Source organism: Lutra lutra, chromosome 2, assembly GCF_902655055.1.
Source record: "Lutra lutra chromosome 2, mLutLut1.2, whole genome shotgun sequence".
NCBI lineage: Eukaryota > Metazoa > Chordata > Mammalia > Carnivora > Mustelidae > Lutra > Lutra lutra.
Genome location: NC_062279.1, coordinates 52,138,352 through 52,158,345, shown reverse-complemented (window position 1 = coordinate 52,158,345; position 19,994 = coordinate 52,138,352). Strand labels below are relative to the sequence as shown.

Below are 19,994 nucleotides of genomic sequence, written 5' to 3'. Positions count from 1 at the left end.
CGTCCTGACAAATGGCAAGAGTAGCTAAAGCACAGGCTTATCTGTTCTTATCCTGCTGTAACAGGCAGCTCCATTTGCACACCAGCCATCAGACGGCTCCCCATGAGAACAGACACCAGCCTGTCTTTACCTGCACTTCTGTGCTCCCCAGCCCCGCAAAACTCTCCTGGAAACACTTTCACTCTCGAATCTGGAGGTAACCTGGAGTGGGAAGATGTTATTCTAGAACCCAGCGGGATCTAGGAGAGGGTAAAACCTCTCCTCAATGCCTTTTCTCAAATTGGGGCTGGAAAAGCAGACTCCTGTCCTCTCTCATAGTCATGTAGCATCTCTCTGTGGTAACAGCACGTTTTTGTTATCCACTGATAAGTAAACAAAGCCTAGTTATAATTCCAAGATATCAGAAGAGTCCTTTTTGAACTTTCTGTTACTGCTGAATGGGATGAGTATTACAACTTTTTGTCTGGGGAGAGAATGACCACCTAGAGTCACACAGTTCTAAATGATGGCACCCGGTTAACTCAGTCCTTCTTACTAATCTTGGTGGGGCTCGAGTGTGAGGGAATGAGGAGCCTGCAAAGGCCAGGGAGGCAGGGGATGAGAGCTGGGAGGAAGGGGACCACCTAAATCGATTCTCAGGTCATGAGGGCAGATTTCGTTGACTCCAGTCTCCTGAGCCTACCGTGTCTGGGACACAAATGAGTGATAAGAAAAGATGTCTTCTCTAGTTTCTCTTCAACTTAAGGGCTCTTTGGTAGCTACTAAAAGCAGTTATCTTTGGAATGACAAATGGTTATAATTTCTCCCTTAAATTATTGTTTTCCTACAAACTATGAACTTAAGATTTCCAGAATATGGAGAAGAGAAAATACTGGGCACTTTAATTAAAAAAAAAATGACCTATTGATGAATTTGTACACAATCTCGGGCTTAGAGTCCAATTATCCAGGTATACAGAATTTGTTACTGTGTCAGCCCAGAAGAACACCCCTGGTAACACCCCAAAACACACACACACACATACACACACACACACACACACACACACACACACCATGTGGTTCTATGGGGCTGCCAATCCACTCAGGCAACGATGACTGGGCCAGGAGCAACCATGATCCTGGCTGGGACAAGTCATGTCTTTTGTAAGGTGGTAAGACAGGTACTGCTGTGGGCACCATTCTCTGCTATCTGGTGGTCTGGGCAAATAAAGCCACAGAGATGAGAGAGGCAGACACCAGAGACAGAAGTGAATCCAGATGGTGTTCAAGGCCCAGGTCTGGCTGTTGTAGAAGCAAAGCCCTTGCCTTTCCTACAACTGGGTTTTGTGGGTCCAGGGAGTCCCCTTTCTACTGAGGCTGGCCTAGGTTGAGTTTTAGTCACTTGGACTGAAAAGGTCCTAAGCTAAGCACACGGATGCCAAATTGGTTAGAAGGTGGCTCTGGGAGGAGCCCTGTTTTCTTCTCCTTCTGGTTTTGAGCAGCGTATTTTACCACCCAACTCTCCTGTTCTCTTTTTGGAACGCTGGTGAAACAGCATTCCTGCTGAATGGAAAAAGCTTCAAGTTAGAAGTTCTTGGTTTTGCTTCTTGACCATGTGACTTTGAATAAGACATTAATTACCTGTTTTCTCACACGTAAAATAGATATGACAATACATATGAAATTACCTTGTAAAATGTAAGTTGCTAGACAAATGTAAGGCATCATTATTAATAATAGCAACTGTATTTTGAATATTATTTTGAAGTAATACAATGACATTTCATTTGACAGTATCTGGAAAAAACGTTTTGGTGTCTTGGGGAAGATGCCTATAGAAATACACGTGTCCTCTCTACATGTGCTCAGAGGGATTCATTTGGGTAACGAAGCATCCGGGTTCTAGAGGGTAAAAGATTCCTTTAGAGATGCATAGTTTAGTATGAATTGATTTAAACAAAAAAATTAACATCAAATACCCCATTGAGTGTAATCACATAAAAGGAATGGGCATTTTCATGGAGGAGGAGAAAGGTGAACCTGTGCTAAAGGAAGAGACTTCGGATGGTGACACAGGCCCGGTCCTTCAAGGAACACTCGGGGTTCCCTCAGCCGGGGTATAGGTGGTTATTTGGCAGGTGTGCGCAGGAAGAAATAGGATGTGGGAAGGGAATAAGGAGGAGGAAGTAACTCCTTAACAACCCAGCTAAAGGCCAATCTTATCCTCTCTCCTTGAAGACATGTAGTAAGGTATGGTTTCTATGGAAACAAGGCCCAGACAAAGTCCCACTCTCATCACCCACCCACACTGTCACCCAATACTGGGAGCAAGACCAGTAGAATGGAAGCCTATCAGGGAGAGTCATTGTCTAATCCTGGGCCAGAGTTACACACTGGCTGAGGGCGCCAGCCACCCACACACTGGCCCGGGGTTAGTTCTGCTCAGCAAATGTAGACTCTGCAGAGAGGCATTTTTGTATAGTCATATCTTTGCAGCTTTGAGAGGATGGTGGTAATTTAAGCTTTATCACAGATACAGCCCATTAAATTGGGGGTTGTTACTGATAGAGATAGTAAAAAAATGTTAAACTAGAAAGCCCTTTAGAGTCTCAAAAGCATCAGGAAGATCCAATTTAAAATATTTCAGCAAGCTAGTAATACAGAAAGAGCACATCGGCGGAACTTCATTCTCTCTTTAAAATCCCAGTTTCACCTTGTTGAAGACCTTTGGTAAAGAATTAACTTCCCACTATTCCTACACAGTGAAACAGGAAGATTTTAGCATTCTAGCTTTTGTATTGTAGAGAAATTGTGAGGCACCTGGGAGTTGTTCTGCTGTGGGGGAATGGTGTCAGAGAGATCTAGACTCGAATCTCACTGCTGTCACTCAATTGCATGACCTCGAACAAGTCATTCGCCTTCCATGAGCTGCCATGTCCTTATCAGTTAAATGAAAATAATAAGGATTATTAGCTAAGACTGCTGTGAGGACCGAATTCAAAAAAGCAAAACATCTAGGGCATTAACTGGCAGTTACAGGCACTCAACGAATGAAAAAAATCATTTTTGTAATGATGATTAATAATTTTTGGAATCTCTGCTTGGGTTTTTCTTGTGGGTCCTAAGGTTTGGGAGAGGGGATATATGAACATTTCCCCTGACATGTATAGTCTCACTCAGAGGCGAACAGTTTCTTGAAAGACAGCCTTACATGCCTTTAGCCTTTTTTTCGTGCTCAGAATTGCACCTTAGTGCAATGACTTTAGCATCTCAGCAACCATCAAGGTCAATGTCCTTGTGTTTTATTGATCAGGTCCAGACAAGTAATTTTCCAAAATGACCCATGAAGGAAATGGCCAACCTGGGGTCTGGCCATGCTTAATGCCTGTGATGTCCCTTCATGACTGACCAGAGCCCCCTTCTCCTCTTTCCCATCTGTTTCTCCCTAGTGCTTTTCCGAGTATCCTTTCCCAGAAAGTCCTTTGTTCTCCTTGCTTTCCTGAACTCTCCTCCCACCTTCCTTAACGGGTGCTGATCTTCCAAAGTGCCTCCTCTGATTTTCTTGGCCCTAGTCCCTGTTGGCTGATTAACTCCAAGTAGCTCGCACAAGCATCCACTTTTGGATGAATCACTGTGTTTGTAGGTGTTTGTTGATGTCTCTGTCTTCATCAGCAGATAGACAGGGGGAGCAGAGCCAAGGCTTCAGTTTTCTCATGCCATGCTGGAGTTCTAGATCAAAATGTGTTAACTGCGGCCCCCGGGCTTGCGCAGAAGATTCTCGTTAATCATACCGCCAATCAACGAACCCAGGCCCTTTGATTCCCAATCTTGTTTTCTACCTCTCATGCCAGCCATTTATCTTCAGAATCTATCTTTATTTTCTGTTCCTCTGTTCTTTAAAGAGAGCTCTCTGAGAGGAGATCATCAGAAAGATTTTGTCACTATGTTAACTCACCAGTAAATAATACCACAGTGTGGGCTGCCTGATGATTTTACAATCAGGGTTTATTTTGCCCTTCTTCAGCTTGGGACACTTTGGACATTCAGCCTGGGGGTTATTTGTCTTGATTATGCAGGGTGCATTGCCTTTAAGAGTCAAAACCTCCTGGGGCACCTGGGTGGCTAAGTGGTTTAAGCCTCTGCCTTCCGCTCGGTCATGATCTCAGGGTTCTGGGCTTGAGCCCCGCATCGGGCTCTCTGTTCAGCAGGGAGCCTGCTTCCCTCTCTCTCTCTGCCTGCCTCTCTGCCTACTTATGATCTCTCTGTGTCAAATAAATAAATTCTTAAAAAAAAAAAAAAAAAAAAAGAGTCAAAGCCTCCTTTGCAAAGCCCGGGATTTTGACCTTTTGTTAATGCTTTCTTTTAAAACAATTTACCTTTCCTTCCAGCAGGTGGCGGTATAACACAAACAATAAACTGTGCCAACTGCAGTTTTGACTATTTCAGGCCTATTTTAGCCTTGCAGCAACGGGAGTCTCATTCTGGGTTAGATTTCTACAATAATCCCAAATTGAAAAGATACTGTGTTTCTAAAGATCTGATCTATCCGTCGTCTTTTCGCTGCCAATCATTCTTATACATTTTCTCAGGTAGGAAAACTTAGCCTTTGCTATCTAAGAATTCCTTTATATTGTGCACTTGAAAATATAAACCAAAAGAGGATGGTTAGGTAAAATTCTCTTTTAATTTTTATTTTATGCGGTAGCTTTAATGAAGTTCTTGTTGCTATATTTATTTATTTATTTATTTATTTTTTAAGATTTTATTTGTTTATTTGACAGAGAGAGAGAGATCACAAGTAGGCAGAGAGAGAGGAAGGGAAGCAGGCTCCCTGCTGAGCAGAGAGTCCGATGCGGGGCTCGATCCCAGGACCCTGAGATCATGACCCGAGCCGAAGGCAGAGGCTTTAACCCCCTGAGCCCCCCAGGTGCACCTTGTCGCTATATTTAATTCACTATATTATGTTAGTTAAGGTGGAATTATCTGGATGAAACCCCAATTGAGAAAATGGTCTTTTCGTGGAGTTTATTTGAATGTTAAGAAGTCCTAGACATATACATATTTACTGGAGTGTGTGTCTTTCAAAGAGTTATTTCAGCCTCCCAAAGTCAGTTTATTTTTTATACTCAGCACAGTTTACAGAATTAGATTTCTTTAATTTAGTTTCTCAGATTTTGCTTAGTTATCCATAACTTGTAGGGAATTTTAAAAAATAAGACTGGAAGAAAATATCCAGGTCCCCTTAGCCTGCATATAGGTAGAGGGCAGTCAGATGTTCTGGGAAAGGGGACATGCAGTACATACAGTACATCGACGAGACTTGAAATCTAGAACACCAGACAGGACAGACAGCATGTAGGGAAGGGACCCATCTCTGAAGCTTGGGGCTGAACCAACCAAAGCTAGGGGTCAGTTAGGGCATGCACCTGGGTCTCCGGGACTAGTGCTGAAGAAAAACTCAGAACTTAGATAGGGCTGAGTCAAAGCGGGGCGGGGGGGGGGGGGGTCATCTCATGCCAAGACACAAGAAGAAGACGTGACAGAGACGTGACAGCTGTAGACACTGTAACATGGTGTCCAGTGGGGACAAAAACCTCTTTTCAAAGATCAGCTACATTCAGTGTGAATCTAGGGGAAGCTAGCAAAAAAGGATAAAGGTTTAGACGACCCATGTCCCCTACCATGACTATCCCATGTACCAAGACACCAACCCAGAGAAAAGGAAACTGGAAGAAATCTGAGCTGAGCAATTTGGAAAGGAAAACAATCCTGATACTGGATTAGAGTTTTGAATGGACTGGCTTGGAATTGAGAATTCACTGGGAACTCACCTTTAAAAGACCAAGTTCTGGATCAGAAGGTGTCTTGTTGGTGAGATCAAGGGCTCACTGCTGCCTAATGACCTCGGACCCAAGAAAAGAGAGCCTATGCCCTGAGCAACTTTAGACGTTCCCCTTCCACAGCACAGGCCACTCTGGGGGCTAAGAGATGTACCCCTGCCTACCTCTTACAAACTGCATGCTGGGAATCTGCATTATTTTCTATACAGAGGGTTCCAAGCCTGCCTCTAAGACCCGTGACAATTTCTTTCATTCCCTTCTGTGGTTTGGAGTTTATGTCTGAAGCCGAGGGGGTGCCCCAAGGATGGCTCTTTCTGTGGATGGAATGGGACATGTGGACTTCAACCTGCATGTGCCCACTGGACGTCAAGGTGACAGAACAAGTGGAAAGAGAAAGAGGTTAGCCACGGGCCGCTGTATTGCCGCACGCTGCTGTCACAACCTGGCGAACTTACCAGAGGAATTCCACATGCACACCTGGCCCTCCAGGTTGATTTGTGGTTATTTTATCAAGCTAGCAGGATAGAACAAAATTCAGTAGTGTGCTAGTTTGGTTTATAACTTCTAAATGCTTAGATATGAGCCACCTGGGCCTTCCTGTGCACTCTTGCCCTGGGCCCTGTAGGAGTCAGAGGCAGACCTGCTCTCGTGGAAGGAGGGTTCTGCATTTCCACGGGGTTCGGTCACGGGGATGAAGGTTAACACTTTTGTGCATTTGGGTTGTGACTGGATATCTGAAGCTTGTTTTATATGCTAGAATTACTGTCCAGATGGTGATTTCTATTACTATAAAAAGTTAAAATTCAGTTCATGGAGCAGTGCGAAACAAATGAAAAATACTTGGCAGGCCTGTTTTCTTCTTGAACTTTTAAACTTGTGGAGTTGAGGGTGTATATCGTCTGTTCCCACATGGGCATGATGGAAGCATAGACCCCAAATTTCCCTTGCTGGCCACACGCAGGCTTGCCCTGCACTGTTAGCCTCTACTCCTATGCATTTAGGCCTGCTTCCTCTTTTCTTGCTAATGATGTAATTCCTTTTTGTCTCATTTCTATTTTTAACTTATCCTTCTTTGCTCGATTTTTTCCTTTATGTACCCCTTCTGGAAACCCTGGGTAAGTTTTCCTCCCAATCCACTGTAGCCTGGAAAACTCTCTGGCCCTGTGAGCCTCTTTGCTCGCCTGCTGAGGCTCATCTGATCCTGCAAGCAAGATCCAGGCCACATTTACTCCTTGTCTTCCATTCTTGTTCCTACTGATGGAAGAATAAGCCAAAACATAGGAGGAATAGATATAAACAACAGACATCTTGGGGTTGCCACAGAGTTCCATGACTGAAGAGGGTTCAACCTGGAAGCTGCCCTCTAGGTCACTTTTGGGTCCGAGACTATAGCCAAAGACTCTGTCTTACCACAGCCCAGCCAGCCTGAGTCCTTCTACCTGAGAGATGGCTGGGCCTTTGCCTTTCCAGTGATTTATGCCATGTAACTACCTTTTTCAAAATTGTTTCTGTCTAATTTCTACTGGCACTCTGAGAAACAAAAACAGACAATCTCTTTTCCTTAATATATTTCCAGATGGATCTACCCAGGAAATAGGGGACAAAAGAAAGAAAGAAAGAAAGAAAGAAAGAAAGAAAGAAAGAAAGAGAAAGAACTAAACCTTATCCCTGCCATTTGGCTTTATAACCATTGCTTGATTAATTCTCTGAAGGGAGGAATGATGGTCTTGATTAAAGCCAGAGTTTCCATGAGTATGGCCTCACTGTAGGTACTGCTCCTGGACAAGAAATAGATAATTGGAATCCCAAACAGTAAAGACCAATTACTTTAGTGATAGGTAAGCTAATAAAAGTATATTGCTTTTCTAATATAACTCATTTCTATTTATATCAGGGAGAGTAAATGCATTAATATATTTTATTTTATTGCATTTTATTTTTGTTCTAGTTCTGTTAGAAGATTGAGATAGGAATCCCCTCATTTCTGAGTCTTTTTGGTTGTATGTATGACTCATGTCTGAGCACAGTCTCACTGCTGTGGACTGAATGTGTGTGTCTCCCCAGATTCGTATGAAACCTAACCCCCAATGCAACGGCGTTTAGAAGCCGGGCCTTCGGAAGGTGATTAGGTCATGAGGATGAAGTCTTCATGGATAGGATTAGTGCCCTTATGAAAAAGGCACCCGAGCGCTCCCTTGCCCCTTCTGCCAGGTGAGGACACAGCAAGAAGACAGCTGTCTGAACCAGAAAGCAGGCTCCCAGCACCACCAAATCTGCCAGTGCCTTGGTCTTGTACTTTCCTGTCTCTAGAACTATGAAAACTAAATTTCTGTTGTTTCTAAACCACCCAATGTGTGATATTTTGTTATAGCAGCCCGATCAGACTGAGACACTCACCTCCTGCTACATGTGATCTGGAACGAAGACTACCTACACCAGCAGACACCAGCAGAGACTCAAAGCCAGGCTTTGTCCCTTTTTTTCATTCCTATGATTCATATGTATCCACTTTCTTTGAAAAATGACTTGGGTTTATTTATATATATGTCATTGTGTATATGCTGGTAATATAACCATCATAATTATAACATAATTATAATAATTACAAAACATAAAATAATAATATAATATAATAATAATGATTACACACACACACACACACACACACACACACACACACACATATGGATTTAGGTTCTGACCAATTGCCCTTGCAGCCAAATGTGTTCTATTTCTGTGCAGAGAATTTAGGACTAGAGACTTTTGGTTGCTCACTGTCTAGCCCTTTGGGTCAAGTCATAAACACTTCTCTCCTCTGCTTCTTTGCTCAGGTCCCATATCATCTTAGCATAATCAAGCCATGGCCAGCCAACTCCTGGACACAGACTCTACCATTCATCCTTTCTTCCAATATAAACATTCAAGGCTTCCTCTGAACATTAAATGTAAGGGTTTGTTTCTTACTTAGACTTACTTGTTTCTTACTTAGACTACACATTGTCCAGGCTTGTTATGCTTATCTACCTCCGAGTTCAAAGACCGTACTCTTTGCCAAGTCCACTGGTCCTTTCAGGCCTGCACTCAAGCATGGCCTTTTGGGCATCCTGCTCATAGTTCATTGCTCCCATTGGGTTGTGGTTGTTGTCTAGAATCTAGACAGCGCAAGATTTTTTTTGTTTTTTTAAGAGGGTTCCATGGAGCAAAAAATTGGACTTGAACTCACAGCCCTGAGATAAGAACCTGAGCTGAGATCAAGAGTCAGATGCTTAACCTACTGAGCCACCCAGGCATCTGTAGACAGCCTGAGATTCTTACAGCACAAGATGCTTCTTGGTCTTTGTTAGAAATAGATAGAACTGAAAGATCAGTACCATTAATTTATTGAGAACTTCCTTCTTTGATAAAGATTCTGTTATCTTCTGAGTGTGGTTTTAAAAATGATTTTGTCATTTTTAATAGAAATTATTCCAGGAATAGACTTCTAAATGCTTAGATATGAGCCAGATAGCTTTTCCTAAAACATTCCTTTACCATCGCTCTTTATTCTACATGTAGACCAAAAGTCTTCTGAAGTTTGGTTTCACCCAGAATTTATTTATTTTTCTTTATTTTCTACCACACTACAAGATAGCTTTTCCTACCAGATAGCTACCAGATAGCTTTTCCTAAAACATTCCTTTACCATCGCTCTTTATTCTACATGTAGACCAAAAGTCTTCTGAAGTTTGGTTTCACCCAGAATTTATTTATTTTTCTTTATTTTCTACCACACTACAAGAATGACCATTGTATTCAAACGAGTCTGTGTGCAGAAACCCTACAAATATGGTGGTTAGCAAATACTGTGCCACAGCATATCCTCAACTGGTAGCCTTTCCTGAAAAACTGTCACCCCTTTTCAAATACACAGAGACTTGTTGGGTCATTTCCTCTCCCGAACTTCATATTTATTTCATCCATTCAATAAATATTTATTGAGTGCCTGTTTTGGGCAGGGACTAGGTACTAGTGATGCAGAGCTGAATAAATTGAATAAAACAGTCCTTCCTGACCTCACAGAGTGTCCATTCTAGTATCCAAGTTAGCAATAATTAGAGGGGACTATAGGGAGCGGTCACCCAGAGGAGGAAGTGAAGAGGACAGCAGAGCTGGAGCAGATATTTTACCGGGAAAACCTCATGTAAGAAAACAAAGCTGACTGTGTGCAGGCCTGAGGTCTATATTCCTATCTTCTGGGAGAGGAAGAGAGAGTTGGGTGATGGCAGAAGGTTCTGTTATGTTCTGCCACACTCTGGTGTGATGGTGTCATAGATAGAGTAAATGTTGTTGAAGCTTGGGGACTCAGAAGGGGGCTGTGACAATACTTTTAGAGGTTCATGGCAGTTTTCTCTTCAGGTAAATTCTAATAGAAGTTTGGTGAGAGAAGCCTGGGGAGCCCACAAACAGGAGATCTGGTTGGAGGGTGATTATATTACAGAGTGCAGAATCCATAAAATAATCCGGATGGGGAGTGAATGTAGTTAGAATCAAGTCACATCTTGGAGAGTGGGGGGAGAACACAGAAAACAGTCATCACACATGAGATGGGAAGATGGACTCAGGACACCCATTTGGGAAGCAAGCAAAGTGATTAATGGTTGAAAGAATGGGTAAATGGACAAGAAAAAGTCATCAACCCATTGTGAGCTCTACCATTCTTTGCCCATAGATGCCATTGCTCAGTCTTAAGTAGTGCAGGTTTATTGATAACCATTGCATGGCACTCGAGGTCTAGAGGTGATTGGCTGATTAGTCCAAGGGGTACTTGAGATGAGATGAAAAATTCAGTCTCAAGTTTGGCTAAGAAGGAGCTAACTAACCTGGCATTAGTGAAGCAAGAGCAGGAATAAGAGTTGAAAGTCCAAGGTTCAAGAAGAGATGTTACCATAGAAAAAAGGATGGGGGCTAGTTAGAACAAAAGTCATGGTAAGGTTTGAGTAGAGAAAAGCGGGGGTGTTCCAGGGTCCCACTGGGACCATAGTCCTGAGTGACTGGTAACTCAGGGATAAAAATCTCTCACTATGAAGGCCTAAGTTTTCACATCCTTTCAAATAGTATAACCCGCCAGTTCTCCGGTGATTTAGTGACCCTTCATGGGAGAAGAGACAAAAGTGCAAAGTCAGGCCCAGAAACCAGAAAGAGGGCATTGAAGAGCCAGAGCCACTTCAGAAACCTCAAGAGATCTCAAGAGAGCAGGGCAAAGGAAAGAACAGCAGGACCACACCATTAGAAAAATCACAGTGATTGTTGATTTAGAAATTAATTTGCTAATGCTTTTCTGGATGCTAAAGCAAGGAGAAAATAGTAGGGATCATCTTCCCAAGGTAAAGATCATTCCCTGTGGAGAGGGAGGAGAGAAAGACATTTTCTGGTGAGCAGACTTGACCAGGGAGAAGTATTATCATGACCCATTGGTGAGAATTGTTTATGAGATGGTGAGTCTCCCAGAGACCCAAGACTGTGGTCACCAAAGAGCCCAGAGAGAGCAAGGGATGGGGAGGGGTCTTCAAAGGGGAGAGATGAGTAATTAACAAGTTTGCTGTGAAAAGTCTCTCTCAGGTTACAACATCTTATTTCACATTTAAAAAAGAATCTTCAGTGGGTTTCATCCTGGGCTTTTGAGGAAGATTGATTTTATTCCATGTTTTAATTAGTTTTTAAGACCCTTGAGCCATTTCTGTTCCTTTATTCTCCTTGCTGTAGTTAGGACACTATTTAGGAATTTGACAGTATTTTTCCCTAAACATTTTGTCCTTTTGCGGTTGTCAAATATTGAATTAGATCTTGTTATAAACAGACCAGAAGCCAGCATTGTTGACATTTCCCTTCATTAGGAAGAAACTGAAAGCTGACATTTTCAACCTATCAGCTCTAGCTTAGTCTACCGGTAAGAACACAGTACGGGCAATGAAGCAATCTGGTTCCTTTCTTGCTCTCATTACAGAATCACTATGAGACATTAATTGATAAAACTATTTCACTTAATGGGTGCCTAAGTGTCTCTTCAAAGGAGAGGAAAAGTATTGATTACCTCTAGGATTTAAAATCTGAATGAATGAAAGAAGGCATTGATTTGAATCCTATGAGATAGATTAAACCTAAAATTTGAGATCTGAATGACTGAAAGAAGATGTCGATTGAAGTCCTGATGTTGCCTCTTAATAGTTAATTTTCTATCACTGTCTGTTTATTTGCAAGACTGGAAAAATAACAATAGCTATTTTTTTCCTGTGCCATGGATTATTACAAGGGATCAATTAGATAATGTGGTGAAGTGCTTTACATAGTGTGAAATGCTAGAAGTGCTTTACATAGTGTGAAACGCTAGTTAGGTTTGTATTGCATATTACATAGGCTTAACGAGGCCGGTTACTTGGTTAGATTAATTGGCTTCTAGAATAATGCGATGTTGAGGGAAGATCTGTCGTTAAGGTATTGGAAAGCTAACGTCCTATTTCACTCTGGAACTCATCACTAGACTAGATTGATTCATGTATTTTTCAACCTAATCCCCTCAAAGTTTGAGACTACAGTTTTAAAACCTCATTCATGGAGAATTAACTGGTTGGAGGGCGAGGCCAAGGTAGCTAAGACTACGGAAGTTTGCGTGCATCCGTTTGGTTTTTTGAGGAAAGGGGGCAAGGTTCGGAAGCAATTAGTTGGAGATCACAGCAAAATTCACGAGAATATTGACTTAGCTTGAGAAGTAGAGCATGAAAAAAATTCTCCCACCCTACTGTGCAGATGGTGCTGGTTTAAAGGTGGCCCAGTGGGGGCTGGACAGAAACAAAGGAAGATGAGCAAAACCTGATTCTAATCAAGAGGAGAAGACCTTTCAAGTTAGCTTGCTTTCTTTACATCCTACAGTAAATCCATGGTTTGACTGGTCCCTTTGTCCACGGGGAGTCAATTTTATTCCTTCCTACTTCTGATTTAATTCAGGGTGACCAGTATTTGGTCCAAACCCACATGGGATAAGTTTTGAGTAAAAGAGATTATCTTTACTTTCAAATTCTGAGCAAACGAAGGTAAGCCCAGTCCCCACTGGAATTTGCCCAAGTGGGATGTTAACATTTTGAATGTTGATTGATGCAATTCATCAGATCTGACAACAAAAGCTAGTTGTTTACTCCAGGCAACAATGCACTTCATTCTCTTCCTTGCATTTATAAACTGAAGCTTTTATGCCCACCAAAGGAGAAAGAACCCCTCTTCTCCTGGCTGGTCAGTGCAAACCTGGGTCCAAGGCCTTCAGAGCAGAGCACCGGCTGCATCTCAGTTGCATTCACGCTCCACGGAGGGTGCCGCTCTTCATACTCTGAGGAAGTTTTAGGTTAGGTCACTGGCCTCGGTGAGAAGCCACGGCATTCACATCGATGCGTCTGTGGACATGCGTCTGTGGTTTCTGAGAGAATGAGTGGGCATTTGTAGCCTGTAAATTTATCCTGCCTCTCCCCCCAGGTGTAATATCCTTACTCTTTAAATTTTGGAAATTGGTGGTATATATGGGTGGAAAATAGAAAACGTCTGTCTTCTCTAATGACCGCTTACGAGAGTTCCATTCACGACGGCTAAAACTCCAAGTTTTAGAAGTCCTTGAGGAATTGTGGAGATGTGCCTGAGGAAGACTGACAGAGTAAAGGTAATTTGTCTCCAAGTCAATGACAGGCTACAAGTGGATTCTGAAAAATACAGCAAAGATGAAAATTGAACGGGCTGCTGAACTGATCTTGAAGTACTTAGACAAAAGGAAGCATGATATCCAGGGGAGTGCAAATTCCCTAGAAATTAACTTTCTTTCTGGGGTCGACAGACTCATACATTAGGGCCTGAGTCCCTGATCCAGTCGATGGACTATTTCATGCTATCCTTGTGAACGCGTTGGGGAAATGTGGGTGAGGCTGTAGGAGTCAATTGAATTTACCTGTGTCGAACATTTACATCAATGAGCATGAACTTTTGCAGGATTTTGGAAGACCTGAAAGGCACGGGGATATTTAACCCAGAAAAGGAAAAAAAAAAAAATTTTGCTTTTTTTCCCCCTTTTGGAGGAATAACATAGCAGTTGTTATATATACATACATATATATATATATATTTTAAGAATTTATTTATTTCACAGAGAGAGAGAGAGTACAAGCAGGAGAAGCAGCAGAGGGAGAGGGAGAAGCAGCCCCTCCCCACTGAGTGGGGAGCCGGATGTGGGGCTTGATCCCAGGACCTCAGGATCATGACCTGAGCCGAAGGCAGATGCTTAACCAACTGAGACACCCAGACACCCCTTAAAATACTTTTAACAGCTCTATCATCAAAGAGGAATTAGACGTTCCTGTATCCCTGTATTTGGGATTAGGGAAGCAGATATCCTAATGTAAGGGGAAAGGTTTCTGTCAATCAGTCTTTTGAGGTAGCAAGTATTACTTTCTTCACAAGTTCAAGAAGAGGCCATTCATCTTTCTTGGACATTGTCTAGTGGTTGCTTGTATCAAAGGGAAGTTGGATAAGATAATTTCTTCTGGTCTTTTCTAGACTTTTAGATGCTGAGATAAGGTTGGAGAAGTAAGTTAAGTGGTCAGAAAGCAAAAGAACATCTTCCTCTTTGTCATCATTACTAAAGGAGCAAATTAAGTTTTTGTCACATAGGAAAAGCTTACATTCCCAAGTGCCTGGGATTAGAGATAAATCAGGAATAAGGAATCTTTATAAAAGCCATGAATAACAAGAATTTCCTAAAAGCATCACATCATGATGTAAGCCATCAGAAGGGAGTACTGCATTCTCTTTTTCACAAGGCAAGAATGTTTTTCAGATGTATTCAATCCAATTAGAATTGTGATTGCCATATATAATTTGAGCTTGAATATTGCATTTTCTCTCACATTCTAGGAGTAAATTGTCTGAAAAGCAGATCCCTTTGCAAATGTAGTAAATCTTTTCTTAGTGTTCAAAGTTATCTGCGAGTTTTCCTTTTCCTCCCTAGTCAGATTGTGGAGGGTCTTGATTCTCATTCTGAGAGATTTTGAGTTCTTTTGACCATGTAACCTATTTTGAGAAATACAGTTTATACCTTGACCCATATATGATCCTAACTGAAGCCAAATATTTGAGAAATAACACTTATGCATTGATATAATACCCTGAATTTGTCAATTCAGTTCATGGATAATTACTGTTCATGCCTCACTAATTTCACAGGATTTGCAGATGAAAAAAACCCATTACTATAGTCAATAATTTCAGGAAACTCAAATAATGGCAGAATAAATGAGAGGGTGGAGGTTTTGCCACTTAGGACATTTGATAAAAGATGAACTTGTTACAGAAAGATAAAGTTTGCATATATATTGCATGAAAAGTCCTGGGGTTTGCAATGAATTTACATATTCCTCTTCACTTCCTTTCTTCTTTTCAACTTCCTCTCCCTGCCTCCCTAAAAAAGCCACACACCCCTAGCAGAAGCTACTGTAATATGAAAGTCCATGTGAGAGACTGCATTCACTCTGTGTATCTTAAAGCTTGACATCCAGGGAAGCACGTTTTAGCCTAAAGCACGTCTGTCTGTTTACAAACACATTCAGGTGACTAGGGAGATAATGGAATTGCTGATACACTGCTCTTCGCGGCTTGGGTAACCATTCTTTTATTATCAGGAAGGCAAATGCAATTTTTAAGATCAAAGTGGACATCTCTTGGAAGCTACATTTATTACAAAAGGCTAAAGTGTCCACATTCCGAGGAATCAAAGAGACTGAAAAGCCAGAAAAGCAGTAGTATTCAAGAGGGGAATGCAATCTTTGACGGACAGCAACCACAGAGGTCAGTGACAGGAACAAGAGGTAATTTAATTCTGAAAGTTACCAACTCTGCAAGCTCCGGGCTTAAGCAAGGTGCCTGATAATGGTGATGGTCACAGACAGGGTCTGCCTGACAAACAATTTCGACTGCCAGGGCAGGGACTGAGAATATTTTCCTAGTTTTCACGTTCTGAGATTCCCTTGGTAGCATTTTGAACCCATTTCTGCCAGGAACAGGAGCCCCACTCACTGACTGCAGGGGAGATAAAAGTAGAAGTTCATTATAACCCAGTCACTGTTAGGGAGTCTTTGGAAAACCATCATGGATGAATTCTAGCCCTGAAAACATGGCCACCTCGGAGTAAAAACCAGACTGTGACTGTTCCCCGTCAGCTGCCATCTAATGGCAGTTTCACCGTATTTAGGGTTCTTTTGTATCCTCCTCTAAGCCCCAACATGGCTTTAAATCCCCCTACCCCCTATAGAAAGCCAAGGCTTTCTGATAGTTAACTTCAGGAAAGCCTGATGAACATCTCTCCAGCTGGGCCCTCTTCAAATGCTTACTGGAAACTCCATCTCTAAAGAACTTTTCTAGTAGTTTTAAATATCCTCAAAATCTTGGCCAAAGCATTTGCCAGAATAACAATGGGCCTTTATTATTTCTTCTCAAAAACTCTCCAGCAATTTCAGAGTATGAAGAGGGCTTCAGAAATTCTGGTTACTTGATGAGTGTGCTTCATGTTACAAAAGGAATCATTTACCTCTCCCTTTTTATCAGGCTAATGTCTTCTGAAATTCCCCCAGCATTTCCAAGAGTTTATCTTTCCAGAGACTAGAATCACAAGAAGCATTTTCTGATGTTTATCACATACTTTTTTGAGTTTAAAGGGTTAGTGTCACAGAAATGGTTCTTATACTTAGGAGCTTCTCCACTGTAAACTTTTACTGCCCATATTATTAATGAAAAGACAGTATCAATTCTAACATATTTGAAACAGACCCTTAGAAAGTATGCAAAGCCCCAATCACAGACATTTTTCTTGTGCTAAGAAAAAATATATGATAGTTTCAAATTTATGAAAGCTTTAATGTGATCAAATGGGTACAGCAGGAGGAATAGTTAATAGTATGCCTTGGGCAAACTCTGGGCTCACTTTTGGAAAAAGTTTACCATTCACCATTAATGGACCTAAGAGTTGGTCAAACTAAACTAAATATATATTTTTCTTTTTCTTGGCATGCACAATTCTCATGCCCACACTGGAAAAAAAAGAAAAAAAGGACTTAACTTTGTAGAGACCAATAGATTACTATAAATTCTTACCTATATCGAACTTAAGTTAATGACCGGGTTATCAAAGATTATTACCCTGGATATATCATTTTGATTGAACTCCCCAAGTTCAAGATGTTGGAGCACTACTCAGAAACAACACCTGCCCTCTTCGTTCCCAACAGGGTGGAAACAGAAGCTTAAATCCAGCTTCCTATTTTACATCATTTTCCAATGAGAGTAAAGTAAAATAGTTAATTTAAATGGTTCTTTAGGGAAAAGGCAAAAGAACAGAGAGAACCGAGATGAGGAAGGGACCATCCGAGAGAATAGTTACAAGAGAATATGTGTTTTCAGTGAACTCTGCCTTTCCTGATTCTTACGTCCGCACACTTCCTCTGATGCTTTGCCAAGTTTGATAAGGGGATGGATTCGTGTATTTGGTGCAACTTGTCCTTTTCTACAACTTGTAGGTCTGACTTTTCTCCAAGGGGCGGATATTGTTGCCACCTGTTTTCTTCCATTTTATTAGAGATGATTGTCCTCATGGGTCCCAAGTTGACATGCCTGAAATGAGTAAGCTGCCCTCTCCCACAGCCTCTCCCTCAGCTACTCACTCAAAAGGGTCGCTGGGATCTGCCCTCTGGAGCTCTGGAGGGATGGGGATCCTTTTGTAGTACATTTCCCAGTCGAAGGCGCCTCGCATGGCATCCCCAGCTTGTGCCTCATACCCAAAGTGGTTGTGGTCAATGACATCGATCATGGGGCACACGATGGTTTTGTGGTTTAGTGCAATTTGGTCTGAAAAATGAAAGCACAAAACAGGAAATGACATGCCTGCCTAGGTCATCCATCATTTTCTCAGCAAAGAGAAGCCTACAGATCCTTCCTAATGCGGGGATGCTGCTTGCAGCCTGGTTTCCTGTGGTTGTTAGAAGGCTTTGCGAAATCTCTTCTAAGGCTGGACTTAACGTGATGGGACAGTGATTAGGTACAATTAGTGTTGTGTTTTCCTTTAAGAAAGTTATGTCCCGGAGAGACTTGCAGAAGTCCATTTAGCTCTACCTCTGTCACATTTTTGCTCTGACCTGTCCCCAATCTGTCATTTTATAGCGCGTCCAGCATGCATGGAGTATAAACAGTATTTGTGTTCCTTCAAGCATACAGCGGGAGCTTGCTGAGAAAATATTGTCCTGCTTTCTGGAGGTTCCAAAATGTAAATATTTAACTTCATGTTTCTTTTATTTAGCCTCTAATCTTATGATGTCATGATGGCTGCTCCCTCGTTAAATGCTGATATATCACACCAAGCATTCTTTGCTATTGTCCTTTGATTGTCCTTTGTTTATTAAAGCTATACGTTTTTATCTTTTCTCATTCTATCCAAAAATGTAGTAGATGGCCTGATGCTACTGTTACTATTCCTGCTACTCTCAAATTCTTGAGCAACTGCTAAGTGGTTTATAGTCTTGGTAGTTCTAATTCTCCTAGCAACCCGTAAAGTGGCTGCCATTGTCATTCTCAATCTACAGACGAGGATACTGAGCTCAGAGAAGCTAAATAACTTGTCAAAGGTCACTCATCTTTGGAGAGCAAAACCAAGGACGCAATGCTTGCCCAACAGTTCTATCCTAAAACTCGTGGTCTTTCCAGTTCTCCATGATGCTTCTCACGTGATATCTTTTTCAGTCCCAGCTCCTTCCTTTTCCATGTAGATATTATTGTTGTGAGACTTTAACAGCACAGGAAATCGGCATTTACACATGTTGCTTCACCTGGAACAGCTATAGGTGACATAGGGTTGACTATTGAACAACAAAGGTTCGAAATGCACAGGTCGACTTATGAATAGATATTTTTCAGTATAGTACAGTGCTGCAAATGTATGTTCTCTTCCTTATGATTTTCTTAAGAACATTTTACTCTCTAGCTTACTTTATTGTCAGAGTAAAGTATGGAATACATATACCGTACACGGTAAGTGTCAGTTGACTGTTTATGTGATTGGTAAGTCTTCTGGTCAACAGCAAGTTAGTTATTTGGGGAGCTGTTACACATGAATCTTTGACTGTGCAGGGTGTTGGTGCCCCTAACCTCTGTGCTGTTTAAGGGGCCAACCATATTTTCTTCCCACAAATGTGCACTCAGTATTTATTATAACAAACATATTGTCTGACCGAACTTTTAAGTATGAACATCTGATTTCTGGCTATTTGGATGATCTGCTGTGGCATGTGGAATAAAATATATTTAAATATCTTAAAAAACATCTTTTAGAAATAATGAGATTTGGCTAGTTCAGTATTATTTTTTGATGTCTATGATGGGGCAGGGTGGGGAAACCTCAGAATCCTATAGAAGATCTCCCCTCCATATTTATATGCCCCTTCCTTCCTTCCTCCCTCCCTTCCTTCCATCCTTTCTTCCTTCCTTCCTTTCTTCCAATTCAACAGCTATTTATTGAGTAGAAATTCTATGCCTGCCACTTGTCTAGGTTCTGGGAACACAGCAGTGAATAACAACCGCAAAAATCCCTGTCTTTAACAATGGAGCAAAGACAATCAATATACATAATAAATCTCTAAATTACATAGTACATTTGAAGGTGATAAATGTGATAGAAAGAAGATAAAACAGGATAAGGAGAGTATGATGTGGGCATGTGGCAAGGTAAATGGCATGGCCCCAGGAGGCCCCTGAGACCCTAGAGGTGGCCTTCCTATTATTTCAGCTAATCGGTAGACAGAGAGACCCCCAGCACTATTTCAGGTGATTCTTCGACAAGCACCCTATGAGCATCCATTTTCACCTGGGAAAGTCTTGTAATGGGTTTTAATCTTTATCTAAATGGTGTTTCCCTGTAGATGTCTTTGGCAGAGGAGGCATCATTGCTGTGTCCAAAATCTCTCTCCTAGCACCTCTGCAGGTAGTTCAATATTACGGTTTCAGTGACTTTCTTCAATCAAATTCAGAATCAGGTTGATTTACAAGTTCCTTGACCAACAAGGAGTCCCAAGGTGACCCAAAGAGAATGAGTCTGTTAAATTAACTGTCAACTCTCCCTTCA

The 19,994-nt window shown here is 41.6% G+C and overlaps 1 protein-coding gene across 2 annotated transcripts in view; it reads right to left on the bottom strand.

The window, feature by feature from the left end:
* Positions 1-19,994, bottom strand: part of GALNTL6 (polypeptide N-acetylgalactosaminyltransferase like 6) — a 1,244,643-nt gene that overhangs the window by 176,940 nt on the left and 1,047,709 nt on the right. For both annotated transcript variants that reach the window (XM_047717401.1, XM_047717402.1), the window contains one exon: positions 17,545-17,728. In XM_047717401.1, coding sequence (XP_047573357.1) covers positions 17,545-17,728 — 184 coding nt within the window. The remainder of the gene's footprint in view (positions 1-17,544; positions 17,729-19,994) is intronic.